General features: G+C 45.4%; 1 protein-coding gene and 1 long non-coding RNA gene across 3 annotated transcripts in view; one reads left to right on the forward strand and one right to left on the reverse strand.

Moving 5' to 3' along the window:
- Nucleotides 1-18,953, reverse strand: part of NOL10 (nucleolar protein 10) — an 88,237-nt gene that overhangs the window by 10,350 nt on the left and 58,934 nt on the right. Inside the window, exons 14-19 of the mRNA XM_060648450.3 lie at nucleotides 16,715-16,841; nucleotides 14,222-14,301; nucleotides 13,943-14,041; nucleotides 12,017-12,106; nucleotides 3,454-3,627; nucleotides 2,953-3,200 (exon numbers count right to left, since the gene is read on the reverse strand). Of these exons, the coding sequence (XP_060504433.1) occupies nucleotides 2,953-3,200; nucleotides 3,454-3,627; nucleotides 12,017-12,106; nucleotides 13,943-14,041; nucleotides 14,222-14,301; nucleotides 16,715-16,841 (818 nt within the window). The remainder of the gene's footprint in view (nucleotides 1-2,952; nucleotides 3,201-3,453; nucleotides 3,628-12,016; nucleotides 12,107-13,942; nucleotides 14,042-14,221; nucleotides 14,302-16,714; nucleotides 16,842-18,953) is intronic.
- On the forward strand, nucleotides 184-18,532 carry LOC132689049 (uncharacterized). Of its 2 annotated transcripts, none has more exons than XR_009614810.3 (5): nucleotides 184-827; nucleotides 1,386-1,626; nucleotides 15,844-15,973; nucleotides 16,788-16,861; nucleotides 18,014-18,532. It is a non-coding gene; the product is annotated as an uncharacterized LOC132689049 (long non-coding RNA). The 2 variants fall into 2 exon arrangements; XR_009614816.3 differs by having other exon boundaries at nucleotides 187-827; nucleotides 1,443-1,626.

Raw genomic sequence — 18,953 nt, forward strand, 5'->3', positions numbered from 1 at the left:
GATCCAGTCAAGACTAGAACTCAATAAGCAGTTTGTGCCAAAACGCCCAGCCAACTGCAGGCTGTTCAAACCAAAGGGTTATTACTTTCGGCTACGGGACTCTCCTTTTAAGCTCATGGAGTCCTGTCACTTACATAGTTCTCTACTCAAAAAAAAAAAAAGAAAGAAAAAAAGAAAGAAATGTTTACTTGCAGTGTATTCACCTGGCTATTACTTATCCACTAAATACTCCACCTCGTTTGTTTCTCACATTAATGTCCTGCTACAACCCACAGGCAGAGCAAAAATGTCAAGAAGGTTTACTCCTGCCTCCGGCCCCAAATCACCACGTTGCCAGGCGTAATTACGCTAGAGACCGCCGCTCCCAGGTCTCCCTGGCCGGTGGGCTGGAGTAAATGATTCTTTCTCAGCAGCCCTGGCGAGGGTAACTCCCTGAGATGCCCGACACGTGGCCAAGGCACAGAAGGTCCCCTTCCGCCAAGGTTCGTCAAGTGCTTACTTGGGTCTAGTACTGACTCAGAAGCCGGCAATAGAGTAAACAAAGCAAGACCAAAGCAGCAGATAGTCTAACAAAGAAACTCCCTCCCCGGAATCGGAACACTACGAACGGCTAGCCTTCCTCCCGCTGCTGAGGCGGACCCCAGGTTAGATGCCCGAGAATAACAGGGACGCGGGGCCAGGCTGCACGCGCCGCCGGCAGGGACGTGAAATGCAGCGGCTTCCTTGAGAAACCGCGTGGCAGCTTCTCGGAAGGTTAAGCATCGCGTTACCACGTGACCCCGAGGAATACAGCCGGGAGAAATGAACACACGTCCGTGTCAGACCTGGTACGCACATGTTCGCGACGGCATCATTCCCAACAACCGAAAGGCGGAGCGACCCAAACGTCCACCACCGGGTGAACGGGTGAACGGCTACGCGGGCCGGTCTAGGCACACGCCGGAATATTATTTGGCGAGAAAACGAAGGAGGTGCTGGCAGACGCTACAGCACGGATGAACACGGGAGACGCTGCGCTAAGTAAAAGAAGCCAGACAAAATGCCACGACTCGCGTCGTCCCCGTTATCGGAAATGGCAGAGCAGAAAGCAGACAGCGGTCGCCCGGGGACGGGGTGGGCTGCGGGCAGGTGGCGGCGACTGCCACTGGGGGGTGGGGGTCTCATCTGGGAGAGGAAAACGTTCTCAAATGAATTGTGAGGATAACTGCACAGCTCAGTGACTGTACTAGACACGGGTGAGCTGCACGCTTTAAGTAGGTCAACTGGATGTTATGTAAATTGTATCTCAAGGAAGTTGTTACCAAAAAAAAAAAAAAAAAGTGAGGCCAGTAAAGATATCTTCAAATGGTATCAACCCTATTACTAGATTCTTTGTTCACCAACAGATCTTTTGTTTGTCGGAAGCGGAATTTTGAGATGCTCCTGGATATTCTACGTTACAGGAGTCCCTTAACATCCGGTGTCTCAGATGCTCGCTAGAAGTTGGTGAGATAAACAGGACTAGCCAGATCTCCGTTCCAGAAACAATTCAGCCTGTCCAACGATGTCCTCTCCACCCTTTCCCTACTTCCTGCCTCTGAAAAACCACATTTTCCAAACGGGAAGCCAGGAGCTGGAGAAGCACAGGTACGGAAGTGGTACTAAGCCGGGCCTCACACCTCGCCATGTGGCTCCCCTCCCCCGGCCCCCGGCGGACTCCCCACACCTTTGGGGTCTTCTTTCGAGATCACCTATCACGACCATCTATCACACTCTCATCTTACACATTAATACTCAGCCCAAGAATCCTCAGAGCAGAGACTTACACAACTTACAGCTCGTACACAATCTAGAACTGAGGACCTAGCTTGTTCCTTACTTAGACACAACAGAAACTGTCCTATAATACGTACAACAGAATTCTGTTGTCATGTCCTACAACAGAAACTGTCCAAATAATACCCTTTTTTTTTCCCATGTTGACTTTTTTATTGTGGTAAACTATATTCACGTTGCTGTGCAGCTATCACCACTATCCATTTCTAGAACTTCCTCACCGCTCCCGACTCATAAAGTGATTTCTCCCCATTCCCCCTCGCCCCGGCCCCTGGTAACCACCATGCTACTCTCTGTCTCTATGTATTTGACTATTCTAGAATACCACTTTTGCTCGTCTCTCAGCTCTCTCGCAAAAGGCTTAAAATTTCTGCCAAGTTGTCCAAGTGACTTTTTCAGTAATCAGGTAAGCTGAGAGAGGGATAAATATAACTGCACTTCTAATTAAAAAAATAACTTTTTTTTAAGAGGGAAAGAATGTGTTACCTGTTAATTACCACCGTACAGAAGACTACTGAACTGCGGGGCAGAGAATAAAATGGGTATTTGCAGGCTGGGGAAACGGGGAAAAAACAAGGACAACAAAAGCAATGTGACTTTTATGGTGGACAAGTGTTCTCACTATACTGGCCACTACCCAGAGGGCTAGACCCTGGGTCTTACTGTATGTAAACACCACCCCAAAAAGCTGTTAAAAGTCATCTCAATAAAGACAGTGTTATTGGGGCGCCTGGGTGGCGCAGTCGGTTAAGTGTCCGACTTCAGCCAGGTCACGATCTCGCGGTCTGTGAGTTCGAGCCCCGCGTCGGGCTCTGGGCTGATGGCTCGGAGCCTGGAGCCTGTTTCCGATTCTGTGTCTCCCTCTCTCTCTGCCCCTCCCCAATTCATGCTCTGTCTCTCTCTGTCCCAAAAATAAATAAAAAACGTTGAAAAAAAAAAATTAAAAAAAAAAAAAAAAAAAAAAAAAAAAAAAAAAAAAAAGACAGTGTTATTTCCCCTCAAGCCTTATGGCGCTTCCCTGACATTAACTCCAAAGATGCAAACGCCACCCTTGGGGCGACACGGGCGGAGAGGAAAAGCAAGGCCCAGGCCACACGGCCAACTCGGCGAGGCACCACAGACAGCAGCGTTACTTACTTCATCAGCTTCTGCTTTGTGGCAGAATCTTTGAAGCTCCTGAATTCCTCGCCTGCTTTGATCTCGTAAAACTGGGGCTTGAGGACCGTCTGCCGGTCCTCCCTGAGCTGCTCCTGCCGCTTCACCTTTTCCTCCTGGTGCAGAAGTCTGCGCTGCTTCCTGACCTCTTCGACCCAGTCTTTTTCATCATCCGAACTCTCAGAACTTTCTGCATCACTTGGTTTTCCTTCCGGTTCTTCCTCCTCTTCCTGAAAATAAAAATAGTAAGCGGCAGCTCCTTTCCCCCGGCCAAACCCCGACCTGTTATTTTCTGGTGACCAGCAGTCGCCCACTGGGATACGTGACATCGCGCGCATTGGAGAAAAGGCCTTTCGTCAAAGATCGACTTCTAAGCTGAAGGTCAAGCAAATTACATCGCAAGGGTCTGAAAGGCTCTTCTAACTCGCACAGAAAACTCTATTAATGAAACACGAGTAAACACAAGGACAAGGAGTACGTTACCTTTTCGTGAAGTTCTTGTTGCTCCAAGAGTCTTAGTTTCTTCTTCCTTTTTTCACTAATTTTTGAGACAAGTGGATTCAAAAGCCTAAATTCTTCACTCTCTTCGTCTACCTGGAAGTCAGGGTTCTCAAACATAACTTTAAATCGATCATCAGTGAGAATATTAGGAAGGCTCTATGAGAAAAAGAATGCACGAATGTAAAGTTAGTATGAATAAAATCTGACCAGAAAGATGGCCTAAAGATATTTGTCAATTATAAGTTAATAAGCTGCATGAGGCATTACCTTAATTATTAGGGAACTTCTTTAGAACTCGTTTCCAGAACTTTCTAACTGCCCTTGGGTTTTATCTCCTACTCACAAACAAATTCTATTAATCCATTTCAGACGGTATGTATTACTTGGTCATTCAACATAATGAGCTAAGAATGAACCTCTTTGGCTTAACTTCATGCTTAATATATTGAACAGAATTTTCCTCAATTAACATTTTTTTCATGAACAACACTCTTCAAGGAAATACATGTTTCGAAACACAGCTTTTTAGGCAGAGCTACTATACTGAAATAAAATTAGTGACGCTTCCAACTTCATCGAAAACTGCGAAGGGAATAATACTAATAATACTAAGAAGAATTAACATGGTGGGAGCTGCCGGTCGAAGCTTCCTGACTCTGAGTGATTTGGAAATGTAAGGGAAGCTTCCACCTCTTAGAGGATGGCCTCCTCATTTTTTCCGTAGGCCACTGAATGGTTCACAACGGACGCAGAGTAAACCTGACACGATAAAACTGCTACTGAGGCTCATTTGAAGAGCTCAGGGTTCTGAACAGAAACCTTTCTAGAACGTATCATAAACGTATCTGTTCATGCAAACAGAAGACAATCTTCTACACTCAGGGCTCTCCTATAGTTTTTTATCCGCTATAGGTTTGGAAACCAGATAAATCAACCTACTGAATACGGTCTGTAAAGTAAATAGCCCGAACGTGGGCTGAATGGGCTAACCCGTTCGTGGCGGGGGGAAACAGCTGGGTTCTGAGCGTGGTACGCAGAATATGGCTACACAAAAATCTGCCAAATCGTGAGATGTTGACGGACTTTGGCTGTTTGTTCCTGGTAGGCACCTAAAATCTGATAAACGCTTAAGCTAAATTTCTGTGACACACTGAATACGTATTTAAGATATACCGAACAAGTCTTCCCTGATTAAATATCATTTCCAAGACAGATTTAGGTTCAAGGAAGAAACAAAGATAGGTAAGATCCAGTTCCTGATCCCAAGGTAATCTAAGGAGAAACAGAAACACTGTAACAGAAACAAAAGCCTGGACGCCGCAAGGCTCCTTACGAAGGATGCTAGGCAGAGTTGCAAGTGCTCTGAAAGCGAGAGGTAAAGGGTAACTCCAACAGGAGGCACATGAGAAGGGTTCGTCGGGGATGCGGCAGACGGAAAGCCGAAAGCATTTCCAGCCCACTGAGGAGTGGTGACCAGTCTGATGACACAAGAATAATGACAAAATTTGGAAAAGCATGTTTTGATCAGGCCAGACTGTAACGGAAATCAACGCTGTAAGACCGTGCCCTTTACTCTATAGGTGAGGGGACTACTCGGGAGGGGAGGAGGCGGAGGAGGAAAGAGGTGACAGAGGTGTGCTCCAGGACCCCTGGGTGACAAGGAGAATTCTGCACGGAGAGCCCTCGGCAGCGCGGTGCCTGATGGACTGCTGAGGGAGAAACCAGTCACGCTGTGACTACCAGACCGCTTTAGGAAACCGAGAGAAGAGACGGGGCCTATCTTAGAGCAGTGGGATCTAAGGGCGGGAACAAGTACGGTTGGAGGGAAGGGTGACCATGAGACACAGTTCCACATCAGAATGGACAGATGCAGCTACAGAGGAGCCGGGAGGGGGGAGAGTGAAAAGCAGGGTGTGAAGTCTAGCTTAAGTGACTGGAAAGTCAGGGCTACCAGGAGTGGGGACCCATCACTGAAGATCATCAGAAAAAGGTGTAGGTGGAGCGAAGGAGGAGAAGTTATGTTCCAGAAACCAAGATGTCCTCCAGTAGGTGCACGGATGAACCATGGAGCATTCAGACAACTGAACGGCATTCTGTGCTAAAAAGAAATGAACGACCAAGTCATGAGAAGACACGGAGAAATCTTACGTGCATTTTACTGAGTGAAAGAAGCCACTCTGAAAAGACTTCGTATGTATGATCCCAACTATATGGCATTCCCGAAAAGGTAAAACAATGCAGACGGTGAAAAGGTCTGTGGTTGCCAGGGGTTGGGGCGCGGGGAACAGAGGGACGAATGGGATTTTTAGGGCAGTGAAAATACATTCTAATGTATGACATTCTAATGGTAGAAACAGGTCATTATACATTCGTCCAAACCTACAGAACGGACAACACCAAGAGTGAAGCCTAATGTCAACTGTGGACTTTGGGGGATTCTGGTGTGTCAGCACAGGTGTATCCATTGTAACAAATGTCCTCTCTGGTGGGGGATGTGGAGTGGGGGATGGGCGGTGCATGTGTGGGAGCAGGGGGGCATATGGGAAATATCTGTGACTTCCCCTAAATTTTGCTGTAAACGTAAAACTGTTCTGAAAAAAAAAAAATTTAGTCTTTAAGGAGAATGTCATCTGGTTTCTGATGAACACCATTAGATGTCTGGGAACAACGCAGCAGTCTCAAGTGAGAGAAGGAGGCAAAATTGTACACATTTTTAGAGTTACCTGTAAATATAGGATAGGTGACATTGCCAAAGATCCAAATATTTTCAAATGAATAGCGGTTAGCCTATTATGCATTTACACAATGAATGAATGAGTGAACCCTAAAAGAAATATTTTCCTTTTCATCCTACTGTATTTATTAAATAATCATATTTAGTACCAGAGAAACATGTTAAAAAAGAATATACTGTGGGGCGCCTGGGTGGCTCAGTCGGTTGAGCGTCCAACTTCGGCTCAGGTCACGATCTCGCGGTCCGTGAGTTCAAGCCCCACGTCGGGCTGTGTGCTGACAGCTCAGAGCCTGGAGCCCGCTTCGGATTCTGTCTCTCCCTCTCTCTCTGCCCCTCCCCCGCTCACACTCTGTCTCTCTCTCAAAAATAAAGTTTAAAAAGCTTAAAAAAAAGAATATGCTGCTAGCATTAACTTTTTTTCTTAATCTTAAAAAATAAATTGTACTGCCTAAAGACAAGTTATGTTTTGGATGAACAATTATGAACTACCAACTCTTCGGACCTAGTCATAAAAATATCTTCCTTGGAGATTTTTCCTAGTCTGTTTGTTTTCACAGCTGACTTAAAAAAAAAAAAAAAAGGAGTAGGATAAGATGAGTGATATTCTACAGTAGTCTGTAAGTGTCTGGCCAGCTATCTACCCTAGGAAGATACATGTACATATGCTCACCATCTGCCATTCAAAGGTGAAAACACCTTGAAGCATCATTATTCCTAGCCCTGCTTCCAAGATTTGAGTAGGATGTTTATTCTGAATATTCTGTCCCAACACAGTAACATACAAGGAATGCTTCATATTTAAAACAAGTCAATTCCTTCAATGCTATGATATCTATGAAATTAATGCCGCGATGGCTATCATGCAGACTTCTGGGTAAAGATGCTCTGAACACACGCATCTCCTTCTCATCTCTGCCAACTCCATTAAAACAACAGAAAATGGACTTTAAATGAAGACACGACCCTTAAGGATGAGGAGGACAAAAAGGGAAACAGGAGCGGTGAGATTCTGGAAAGAAGAAAGGCAGGCCTCAAACCTGCCCTGTCCACGGAGAGGCTTCTTCCCTGGAGGGGAAGAGGCGTGTCCTCTGGGACAGCAGGACCCTGAGGGCCAGGGGAGCGTGTGGCACGAAGGGGCTGCACACTAATGTCACCCTTCCCCCCAAGCCGTCGTGACTAGGGTTCTCAGAATGCTAGGAGCCGGGCGTCACCCTCCAGGCAGCAGAACCTGACCAGCCAAGAGAAAGGCCAAAAGACGTTGCTGTTGGGAGGTTCCCCGAGTAAACAGCGTGGCCAGGTCACCACACAGTGCGTGGGGAGTGCTGCCTCCCCACCTCAGAGTTTCCATTCAGCTTTTTAGATCTTTCACTCTTAAATATAAACAAATGACCTGAGGTCACATGAGGAAAAACTACTTAAAAAAAATTTTTCCCCCCAAAATTCCGCCAGCACCGAAGAGCCTGTTTCTGGATTCAAAGGGCCCACACAGTGGCCGGCACTGAGGGCTGGGTTAACAGAGGGAAGGCAGTCCCCGGTGCAGGCTCAGCCCTCCGTGGGCACTTTCTCCAGTCTTCCTGTTCCTTGCCCGACTCCCTTATTTTGGAGGAGAGAATCCTAAGGAATTTCCCGAGGAAAATAAGCACGTAAATGTAATGTGTGGTTGTTGCTGACAGCACGCATGTCTGAACAATCTCTTCACTCTATACCCTTACACTGACTGCCTGCTTGTCTGGGTTGGAAAGAATATTCCTTCAGAAAGCTAAAGGTTAAAGGTCCTGTAATGCAACATGGGGAGAAAGCGGAGCGTATCCCCAGGATGCCGGCAGCGCACCAGCATTCGGAGGTGACCAGTCCGGAACGGAGCAGGGCCGACACATGTAGAAGACGCTCCGTCAGGAAAAGAAAAATGAATGTAAAAACCGATATTCGTATAACTATCCTCCTGCGAGGAGATGTAGAGAGCCAGCAAGCTGGTTAACTAGTTTACCGCTAGTTAAGTAGGGCTAACTAGTGATCGCCACACAGAAAACAAACAAAAAGTCAACACTCAGTCCAGGGAAGACGGAGGCTGGACGGGAAATGTAACCATGAATTGCCTCCAGACTCGGCCTCGGGCGGAAAGAGCACCTGCATGGTCCCGACGCGAGTGCTGGGTGCTGAGCGTCCCAAGTTGCAATAGAACTTAGCGGGAGGGAAGGTCATCGAAACAGGTAAGATGACTGGCCTGGCATTTAAAAGTCAGGGGGGAGCAGCATGGGCAGTATTAGGACACAAGGGAGCCTAACACCAAAATAATTAGCTGAAAAGGCAAAAGTATCTCAGGACGGGAGAAAATGAGGGAGGAGGTGGAGGAGGAAAAGGACAGAGGGAGAGCCACCGTTCCTAACAAACCCTGGAGAAATACTTAGTTTCTAAAACTACATGTGTAAAACTGTAAGAAAAACCAAGAGCAATTTTTCACTGGTACTGTAAAGACTTTACAAATAGTATTTGGGATGTTAAAGCCGATCTGATCCAGCCCGGCTGCCTCTGTTCCCTAGAGAGATGAATTATGACTTTAAGACCTGCTCTTAATGGTATGGAATAACCCCCAGGCTAAAGACACCGCCCCGCGGCTCCGGGCCAAGATGTGCTGCAGGACAACCCGGGACTAAACCGCAGTGGAATCCAGCAGAAGGACGTCCACACAAGACTCTGCGGCAACAGCGAGCAACTGGGAGAAGAGGCCAACAGCCAGGAAAGGGCACTTGTAAGGAAAATGGCTCAAACCCTTTCCGATCAAACGGTTACTCATCGGTGCCACACCTCTCCAAGCTGCCTGTGCACACCGGAAGTCAATTCGCACTTGTTGAGAGAATAGATGGACTGACTCTCACTTAACTACAATTAACGCCCCCAAGCGCCTTCGTCTGGCTTAAGATGGCGATAACGCTTCTTGACACTAACCACTCGGTGGGAGGGCCCCTTCCCACCGCAGGTCCGTCATCAACTGAACAGTACACACCTTATTAAGCTTTAGTTATGTTATGAGGGGCGGCAATATCTGGGAACATATTTCACTGTCCGCCTCCAAGAAATTCCAGTTGGGGCCAAGGCAGAACGAAACCATACTGACTTTCCAATCAGGAGCTCCCAGAGCTGTGCGAGCGCCTGAGGGTTTGGAGAGCTGCTGACAGATACAACAGACCTTTTAAGTATTCTGCCCGTTATGAAGGGTTCTCTCCTCGGCTCATGAATGCTTTTGAAGGTCTTCATTTTAATTCGATGACAACGTAAACAGCAGATCGTATAAGCTTTGTCTAAGAACAGCCTCAGATTTCTCGAAAACTGTACTCAAGAGTTTCTGGCAGGAAACTGAGCCCTGATAATGGGCCCCAAAATGGGTCAGGAAGCCACTGAAAAGCAAATCAGGGGCACGTTTTACAAATACCACTTTCTAGCAGAATTTTATCAGGTGGCACAGCTTTTACAAGGACAGCACTTCCAGCAGCTAGAGACACAAGGCCGTCTGAGGAGAGAGGATGAGACTTTTGAAGGCCGTTCCTCTTTGCACCGCGACAGAAGCAGCACACAGCCTGCCCGCAGCACACAGCCTGATGGAGGGTTCCTCACAGGATGACCCTCTTACTGTTTTCACAACAAATTTTAAATGCACACATGATCGTGGTTTTTCCCGTTGGCTCTTATGCTCATTTTGCTTTCAGTTCACAGAGTCATTCTTACCACCCTGCCCGCCCTGCATAGTGAGGACCATCACTATGTGTCATGAACCTTCTCTGGCTGCCCCCAAACACAATGAAAGAAAGGGGATGGCGGGGCAAGGACAGGGTCCTTTTCCCACATTTTCATAATCACAAGGGCCTTTTTAAAAGGCGTCTGAACTGAGCATGCCACACTGCACAGGTATCAAAACTGCAATTTAGCCTTCCTCTCTGTAATATTTACATATGTATCACATAGATAAAGACCCATAAGCCTAAAACATTGATAGGAAGCATATATCTGCATCCTCCATTAGCCCCACTCTCTTCCTCCTGAAGCTTTAGGGCCTGTAACCCAAAGATCACTTCCATTTAGCTTACAAAATGACATCGGACGTTATGAAGCTGAGAAGTTAGCTCCCTAGTCAGGCTCAGGCTGGGCTAACAGGGAAACCCAGGAGAGTGCCCTGAGGAGAGTCAGCGGCGCGGGGAGCACTCACGTCGCCAGTGCTTTAAGATACACGTACACACTTAACGCCCTGATGCTAGTTAGGAGGGTGCGTAGATACAGCACGTGCATATAAACGTATGTAGTAAGTTTACATAATTGTTCCAATGTTGGCCTATTTTTCACATACTGAAAATGGAAGCATAAACATCATCTACGTATTTACTTAAGGTGGGCTTCTGAAAATCAAGAGTTAAATAATATAATAAAAAAATGTAGCGGGGCGCCTGGGTGGCTCAGTCGGCTGAGTGTCCGGCTTCGGCTCAGGCCATGATCTCACGGTCTGTGGGTTCGAGCCCCATGTTGGGCTCTGTGCTGACAGTGTGGAGCCTGCCTGGAATTCCCTCCCTCTCTCTCTGCCCCTCCCCCACTCATGCTCGCTCTCTCTCTCTCTCTCAAAATAAATGAATAAACTTAAAAAAATTTTTTTCAACGTAATAGGCCAGGATGGAAGGCGCACAAGGATGAGGAGGCAGAGGGTAAGCAGTGAGTGTGACTCCATTTAGAAATCACAGCACTCCAAGAAGGCCCCCCTCTTGTCCCATCGTTGCACGTTATAGAAGAAAAAACTATGCCCCAGTGAAGCCCAGGGTCACCCAGAAGGACCCAACCAGCGAGCAAGAAACTAGTGAGCGACGTGACCCTTCGTCTGTAGTCCACTGGCAATTCCTGGAAAAGACTGGAACAAAAATAAACACACAAGGAGCTGGCTCATCTCATGTTCACTCACCTCTTTAAAAACTACCCAGAGAAGAAAGAATAAACAAGCAAACAAGAACCGCTCGAGAGCATAACACAACCGGCCCAAAGTCCCAAGGTTAGGCCCTTTGCTCAGAGTCGGGTCCCGCAGGCTCCTGAGAGATGTGACCTTTACAACTCATTCTAGTAAGGAGCCAAGGCTGAGTTATCTGCCTGCCTGCTCGAAGCAGGTGATGAGGAAGTCTTCAGGTATCTGGGAAGATTAGAAAAACCTCCCCCTGTCTCGATAATGTCAGCTACATGAAGCGTTTATTTCAGGGCTAATCTTCATCCATTTTCACACTAGTCACGGAAGTTGAGCTGCACTTACACAGAAGTGTGCATACCTCCTGACAATGCCCAGTCTAAACAAAAATTCGCTACTTCTGGAATTATAAAAAGACCTAGTCAGAACAAAGAAAAACAATAAGCAATTTAGGTATTTAACAGCAAAAGGATTAAGTAAACGATACATCCTTAGGAGAGTGTATGCAGCTCTCCAAAGAATTTACAAAGAATTTTTAATAAAATGGGAAACCACTTGTGTCATTTTATACAACCAGGATAAATATGTATACAATATTATCTCGCCATCATAGCTTAGAATTTCAGGAGAAATAAAACAGGAAGGAAATTCGGTAACATCTTAATGATGCCCTCTTTGGGTAGAATTACATAAGTGACACGCTTTACGTTCTTTTCTATTTTCCAAACTTCTCATATTGAGTGTATACTACCCTATAAGCAGGGGGGAAATGAAGCTACGTGTATTTTTCAAGAATAAAGGGAAAAGATAATTTTAAGCTACCACTAAGAAAATACAGAAACAATTTACCAATTCTCCACTGCCTTATAAAACCTTACCTTAACTTTCTTTTTCCAGGTAGATTTTTGCTTTTCCTCCTCTTCCTCAATTAATTTAAGCGCCAGCTCTTTGTTAACTTTCGGCAATTTCTAACAGCAGGAAAAAAAAAAGCGTATGAAATGTCTACAGTTTAGCTTTAAAAGTTAACAGTTCTGTAAGAAGTACAATCTCACCAACAGGTGATGTCTAATTCTCATTTTTAAACTTTCGTCGTCCCCAGAGTAGGGAAGAATGCGGACACAGGGGACGCCATCAGGCACGCACAAAGGGACAGAGCCCTCAGCGCCGGGAGCGCTTGAGCTCACACGGCCCCCTCCTGTGCATGGAGAAGCCAGCTGGGAGAAGCAGTGTCGGGGGGTCAGCGCACCGGGGGAGGCCCTCACTGTGAACGGGAGGCCAGCAGGCCTGCCGCTGCGGCCTCTGGCTGGGGTTCAGGGAACCCCTAAAACGCTACTAATGATGCCAAATGCACTATCTCCTGCTCCTGCAGTGGCAGATTTCTAAGGGGAGTTCTAGGTGTGAGTCTGACAGCTCTCAGGACAAAGCTGCGAGCTCTTTATTGTTCCCCACTTAGTGCTTATGTCCCCTGTAAAATACAACTTGGACAAGTAATGCAAAGAAGGGGACAAGAGTGCTCCATGTCCCAGCCTCCCCCTTGCCCCCACACACACATCTGACACTCCCAAAAAACAAGTAATCTGGAAAAAGGAAATACCAGCGACTAGCCTTTAGTACTGAGTGTGGGTACATATGTGTGTTTATGCATATGTACGTATGCATGTGTCTTTGGTACTGTGTACACGTGTGTGTTTGTGCACACGTATGTGTATGTACGTATACGTACGTCTTTGGTACTGTGTGCGCGTTTGTGCACACGTATGTAAATGTACGCGTGCATGTGTCTTTAGTACTCAGTGTGTGTACATACGTGTTTTGCACGTGCATGTATATGTACGTATGCACATCTTTAGTACTGTGTGCAAATATGTGTGTTTATGCACCCGTATGTGTATGTACGTATGCACGCGTCTTTAGTACTGAGTGTGTGTCCATACGTGTGTGTTTATGCAAATGTACGTATTTGTACACATGCATGCATCTGTGTGTTCATTTATCACCAATGTTCAGCTACAAACGAGCGGGGCAATAGAGAGAATGGGAAGCAGAGGGCCTCAGCGTCCCTGCCTGCTGGCTGCTGGGCCAACATCGAAAGTTAAAAGTTCTTCCCCCTGGCAGCAAACAGATGGTCAGCACAGCCTGGGGTTCCAGTTTGTGGTTTTCTGACCACCCCCCAGGACGCCAGCCCCGGCTGCAGCCCTCCTGGGAAGCCCGGGTCCCAGCGGTAGCCTCAGCAGCCCAGCTCCTCAGGGCCCGCCTCCTTCCTGGTGCTCCCCGCCCCCCACCCAGCCGTGCTACCTGCTTCCTGCAGCCACTGCCTCTCTTATCCATATCCTTATTCCATATCAGTATCAAGATGCCTCAGTTCTCTAACGCCTGGCTGACAATTCTTTACGTTGAATTCTATTAATGTAACTAGGTGGCCTGATGTGACATAGTCTGATGGCCCTGATCCAAGCAGACAGCCTAGGGTACTGCCACATGTCAGAAATGGGAATTATCGAAGCCTCGACACCCTAAACACTGAAAACTCATCCGAAAACTCCATCACATTTTCTTAGAAGGGCTGCCCCTATCAGTCCCTCCGGCATCCTTTCCCACAACGCCATGACCACAGACTCCATTACGATCAGCCTGTAAAGAGTGTCCACCCTCATGACCAGTAAGATACACCAAAACTATTACAAACAGATGTAAACTAAAAATGGGAAGACAAAGAAACGGATGGCAGGTTGTTTTGGAATAACACACAAAATGAAACTTAAGTACTTTCCCCTGGTAAACTCAACAGTGAGCACAATATCTACCTTTAACTGGACTCTCTGTGCACGTGTTTCTTCTATCTTCTGTCGGATCTTATCTTTCCTGTATTCTTCATAAGCAAATGGATTTACCATCAATTTCACCTTTTCAAAGTGGAAAAAAAAGTTCACAAATAAAAGTCATATTTAAGAGCATGTTTCATATACACCATGACTATTATGCTGACAGATTGTCTTACAAATCAAGTATGTTTTGCAAAATGCAAGTAAATAGAAAAGAAATGGCTCATTAATCACATAAAATCAGGGCAGTTTTCTATTTACCTTGTGATAGAGTCTTATATCCATGAAAAATCCATGCATATATGCCCGGAGAAATGGTGACCCAATTAGATGTGTGAGCCCTGGAAAGAGTTAATCACAAGAGGGCAGGTCATTATGAAATCTTTTTTTTTTTCCATTTTTTTTTTTATGTTTACTCTTTTTTTTTTTTGAGAGAGAGATACAGAGTGAGAGCAGAGGAGGGGCAGAGAGAGAGAGAGAGACAGAATCTGAAGCAGGCTTCAGGCTCCGAGCGGTCAGCACAGAGCCCGATGTGGGGCTCGAACTCATGAACCGTAAGAATATGACCTGAGCCAAAGTCTGACGCTTCACGGACTCGAGCCACCCAGGTGCCCCAGGTCCTTATGAAATCTTGATGAAAAATAAACAGGTTTTCTTGGATTATAGTAAAATTTCACTTCTGATTATCAGAAGATTTTACTCTGGAGACCGGAACCACTAATTTTCAAAAACTATGGAGAAAATCTAGTCCATTCTAAGCAGTGTCACTCTTACTTATTTTAAATGTCATATTAAGCATAAAGGTGACAAAAAGTCTTTGTGAACTATGAAAGACTGCTAAAGAAAGATCCTTAATACTAATGGTTCTCAGATTTTTGGATTCCACGGATCAGTTTAATTTAAAAAATACTCCTGGCATCAACAGTAACTTGCCAACTTTCATTGTGCCAGGAAGGAGCAGTGGTGGTGGGGTCGGGGGGCATTATCTTCCATAATTTCCAAACACAAAGCACGCTATCACAATGATAACGTAGAAGGGGCATGTTCTTTCCATTATTCTCATTTTATAGATGAGAAAACCAAGGCTTAACAGGGTTAAACAAGCTGGCCAAGTCCCTCGGATATGAAGCAGAAGAGGGGGATGTGTACCCGTCAGCCTTCCTCCGATGCCCACGGTGTTAGTCACCGTGCGTTCTGTCCAGCATTCTGGCACAATATTCCATGAAACATGTTTTGGGAAATACCATGCTTTATAACTGCCTTCCTCACCCAAAGTAAACACAGTAAGAGAGACTAAACAAGCACCCAAGATGAACTAAACACAGTCTTTTTAAAACCCTGCAAAACAACAATGACTTTTCCCCTCCCATGTTAAGAATGGAGGTGAGTGTGACAGACACAAGTATAAAAATTACCCTGAAAATGCTTAGGAAGGCCCAGAAGCAGGAAAATCTTATTTCACCATATTTCATTCAGGGATCATTTTTAAAAAGCTGACTACAAGTCTTTCCTCTTTAAACATTAACATTTAAAGAGTTACTTTGGTGAGAACTGGCAGAAAATGAGTTCTGCCTGGATTAGTTGTGCTATGAAATACACCTTAAGGGACTCCTCGGTGGCTCAGTTGCTTAAGCGTCGGACTCTTGATCTTGGCTCAGGTCATGATCCCAGGGTTGTGGGATCCAGTCCTGTATCAAGCTCTACACTGAGTTCGGAGCCTGCTTGAGATTCTCTCTCCCTCCCTCCCTCTGCCCTTCTGCTAGAGCTAATTAAAAAACAAATACAGCTTAAAAATAAGGTTTAATAACTTCTCTGTTTGTTTATGCCACAACTCTATTTTCTCTTAACGTTTAACTGCGGCTGTACGCCCATCTGTTCCACAGACACCGAAGTTGCCTGCATTCGTAAAGAATGGGTCCTCTGAGTTTGCCCGCTCTCCATGCAAATTTCTTTCTCGGCCTCTCTCCAACGACACGACTCGATCAGCACGATCTGCTCTCCTTATCCTACAGGGTAGTACCAGTCATCTGAGCAACACGCATTCCCCTGAGGGGCGGTATGGTTGAGGTGAAAAGCACGTGCTCCAGGTGTAAAGCCAAACCCTCACGTTCACGATCACTGGGGTCTTCGGCAAGTTCGTTTCACCTTCTTGGGCCTCAGTTTCCTCGTCTACAAAATGGTGTCATAACCGTAGCCACTCCACGGAGCGGCGAGGATTAAGAGCTGTATGTGAACGTGCAGAATATTACCCGGCACATGACAAGCCCTACGAGTGCTGGCTACCACTGATAAAAGGCATTTCTTGTCTGTGACCCTCAAGCCTAAAGTATTAAGGTTCTACATATCTGAGGATTCAATCGGGTTTCTAAGTTTTGGATGAGGTCTTCTACAAGCTTAAAGGGAGCCAGAAATCATTTACGTGCAGTCTCTGCGATATTTTCAAAACCTTTTACTCAAAGCAATACTAAAAAAAATGTATCACTGCTTTCTTGACATTTTTCTATACATAGCTAGTGTGCTCAAGAAAGTTACTCCTCACTTAAGATACAAAAAAGGTTGGGGAGGTTGAATTATCTGAATCTGTCCTAAGCAGAGATTACCAACTTGACAATGTACGTAGACTGTTACACCTGCTTTGGCAGAAAAAGAAGATGCAGAGAATCAGATAAAACGTGACTCTACTGCCCCAATGTTCAAAACTCCCCCTCCCCAACAATTTTATAAATATTTTATCATAATTTTTTTTTTTTTTACCTAAATTTTCAAGGTCTTTCTTGGTGACAAATTTGTAATCATCGTAAACTGTGCTTTCTGGATTCTCTTCTAGTTCTTCTGTCAAGTTGTCCAGGAAGGAGCACCACCTGGGAGCAGGGCCCAAAACCTACCGGTGTTGATTAAAAGGTTAGCAAATGTACATTCTCGCCACATCAACTAACGGTGACTTACTTTACAACCAGATTTTCTTAAATTTAAAAATCCTTGTTTGTATCAGAAGTGTTGGAAACTAATTACAATATGCATAATCAACAAGTATATACTGGAAGGGAATAAAGTAGGAAAAATTTAGGCTTGTGAGGGAAAAATTTCAGTCTGGGATGCAAAGATATTAAAAAAAATTTTTTTTTTTAATGTTTATTTATTTTTGAGAGAGACAGAGACAGAGCTTGAGCAGGGGAGGGGCAGAGAGAGAGGCAGACACAGAATCCGAAGCAGGTTCCAGGCTCTGAGCTGTTAGCACAGAGCCTGACGCAGGGCTCGAACCCACGGACCGCGAGATCATGACCTGAGCTGAAGTTGGACGCCCAACTGACTGAGCCACCCAGGCGCCCCTGGGATGCAAAGATATTAATGAACGTTCTTACATTAGCACTATCAAAATACAAATAAATAATGCAGGTACTTAAAATAATATCCATCCATTTATCATCTCTTTCATTCAAAAGAGGGCTAGAATCTACAAAAGCATATTTGGCATAAGAGATTTTTTTTAAGTCCACCTCTCATGAAGACAAAAGTCTAAAATGAGAATCACCTTTCTTTTTTTTAAAGCCTATTTATTTTGAGAGAGAGACAGAGAGCACAAATGGAGGAGGGGCAGAGAGAGAGAGAGAGAGAGAGAGAGAGAGAGAGAGAGAATCCCAAGCAGACTCCACACTGTCAGCACAGAGCCTGACATGGGGCTCGAACCCGGGAACCGTGGGATCATGACCTGGGTTGAAGTCAGACGCTTAACCGACCGAGCCACCCAGGCACCCCGCAAATCATCTTCTTTTCAGAGGTTTTCAACTAATTACTTGATAATTATATTTGCTCTTGTGTGGTCCACTTCATTTAATTCATTAAAAATTAAAATTCTCTATATAGAATCCTTCAGACTTTAACCTAAAATGGGTCACCAGGACCCACAAGTTAATCCCAATGATAGGCTGAGGAATAAAAGTTGAATACAATTTATAACCCACTAATACAATATGAATAGTTCATGATTCATAGTTGTAATCCAACTGCTTCCATAAAATGTGACTGCCCTTTACTTTTTTGCTGTTGATCCAGATCTTTCCCAGCACGACGCCTCACCCGCCGAGGTCAAGGCTTATCCCAAATGAAACAATGCTACGCAGCGGGAAGGCTATGCTATTGAAAGGGTCCGCTGAACTACAGGCTTTCAGAAGAACGACCCTGGGCTGACAAAATGGAACTTCCCGTGACTACTTCCCTGTGTATTTTGATAGCTATCAACTCAACAGGAGAAAAACAGAAATCATAATGGAAATGATGAAACCTAGCTTAAACTTTCTGGAGAAGGGAAGGTGGAAGAGACTCGTAACAAGGAACAACGGCGCCTAATACCATCTGCACTCAACAAAATAGTAAATGTTAGATACGGCCACACTGGCATAGTGTCATTGTGCTCGATTAGAAAGGGTGATCCCCCCAAGCCCCAAAGGCTATGGCGCTCATCAACATGAAAAATAATGTTTAATGGGCATAAAAGGAGTCCTATCAACAAGTTTCATATTGGCATAATCTATGCAATTTAAAAAAAAAAAAAGGTTTTGATGCTCTGAGTGGTTTGACTCTAACCATAAAAGATAAAACCTTTAAGAAATGCAAGGCATTAAAAACAATTCAATGCAGGACACTTTTTAAAGAAACTGCTATGATTTTCAACAATTTTAGGACAGTAGCTCGAAGTCAACAAATGTCGATGATAAACGCTACTACATAGAAAGCACTGTGCTAAAACCGAAGAGTTTATCGAATCTGGCTGGAGCAGAAAATCTAGCGGAACACATGCACACAACATTCAGTCGTGTAAAGCAACAGACTGAGATCGCACGGAGTCCGCGGGGAAGACAGGTGGGGGCTGCAATAAACGGCAGGCTGGGACCCCGAAAAGCACGTACAGAGGGACTTCAGGTGGGAGCGAACTCCTGAGTAAGCTGGGAAAATCGTGAGCCCCTTCAAGAGAGAGCTTGGGCACTTACGCTCC

Source organism: Panthera onca, chromosome A3 (assembly GCF_046562875.1).
Source record: "Panthera onca isolate mPanOnc1 chromosome A3, mPanOnc1 haplotype 2, whole genome shotgun sequence".
Lineage (NCBI taxonomy): Eukaryota > Metazoa > Chordata > Mammalia > Carnivora > Felidae > Panthera > Panthera onca.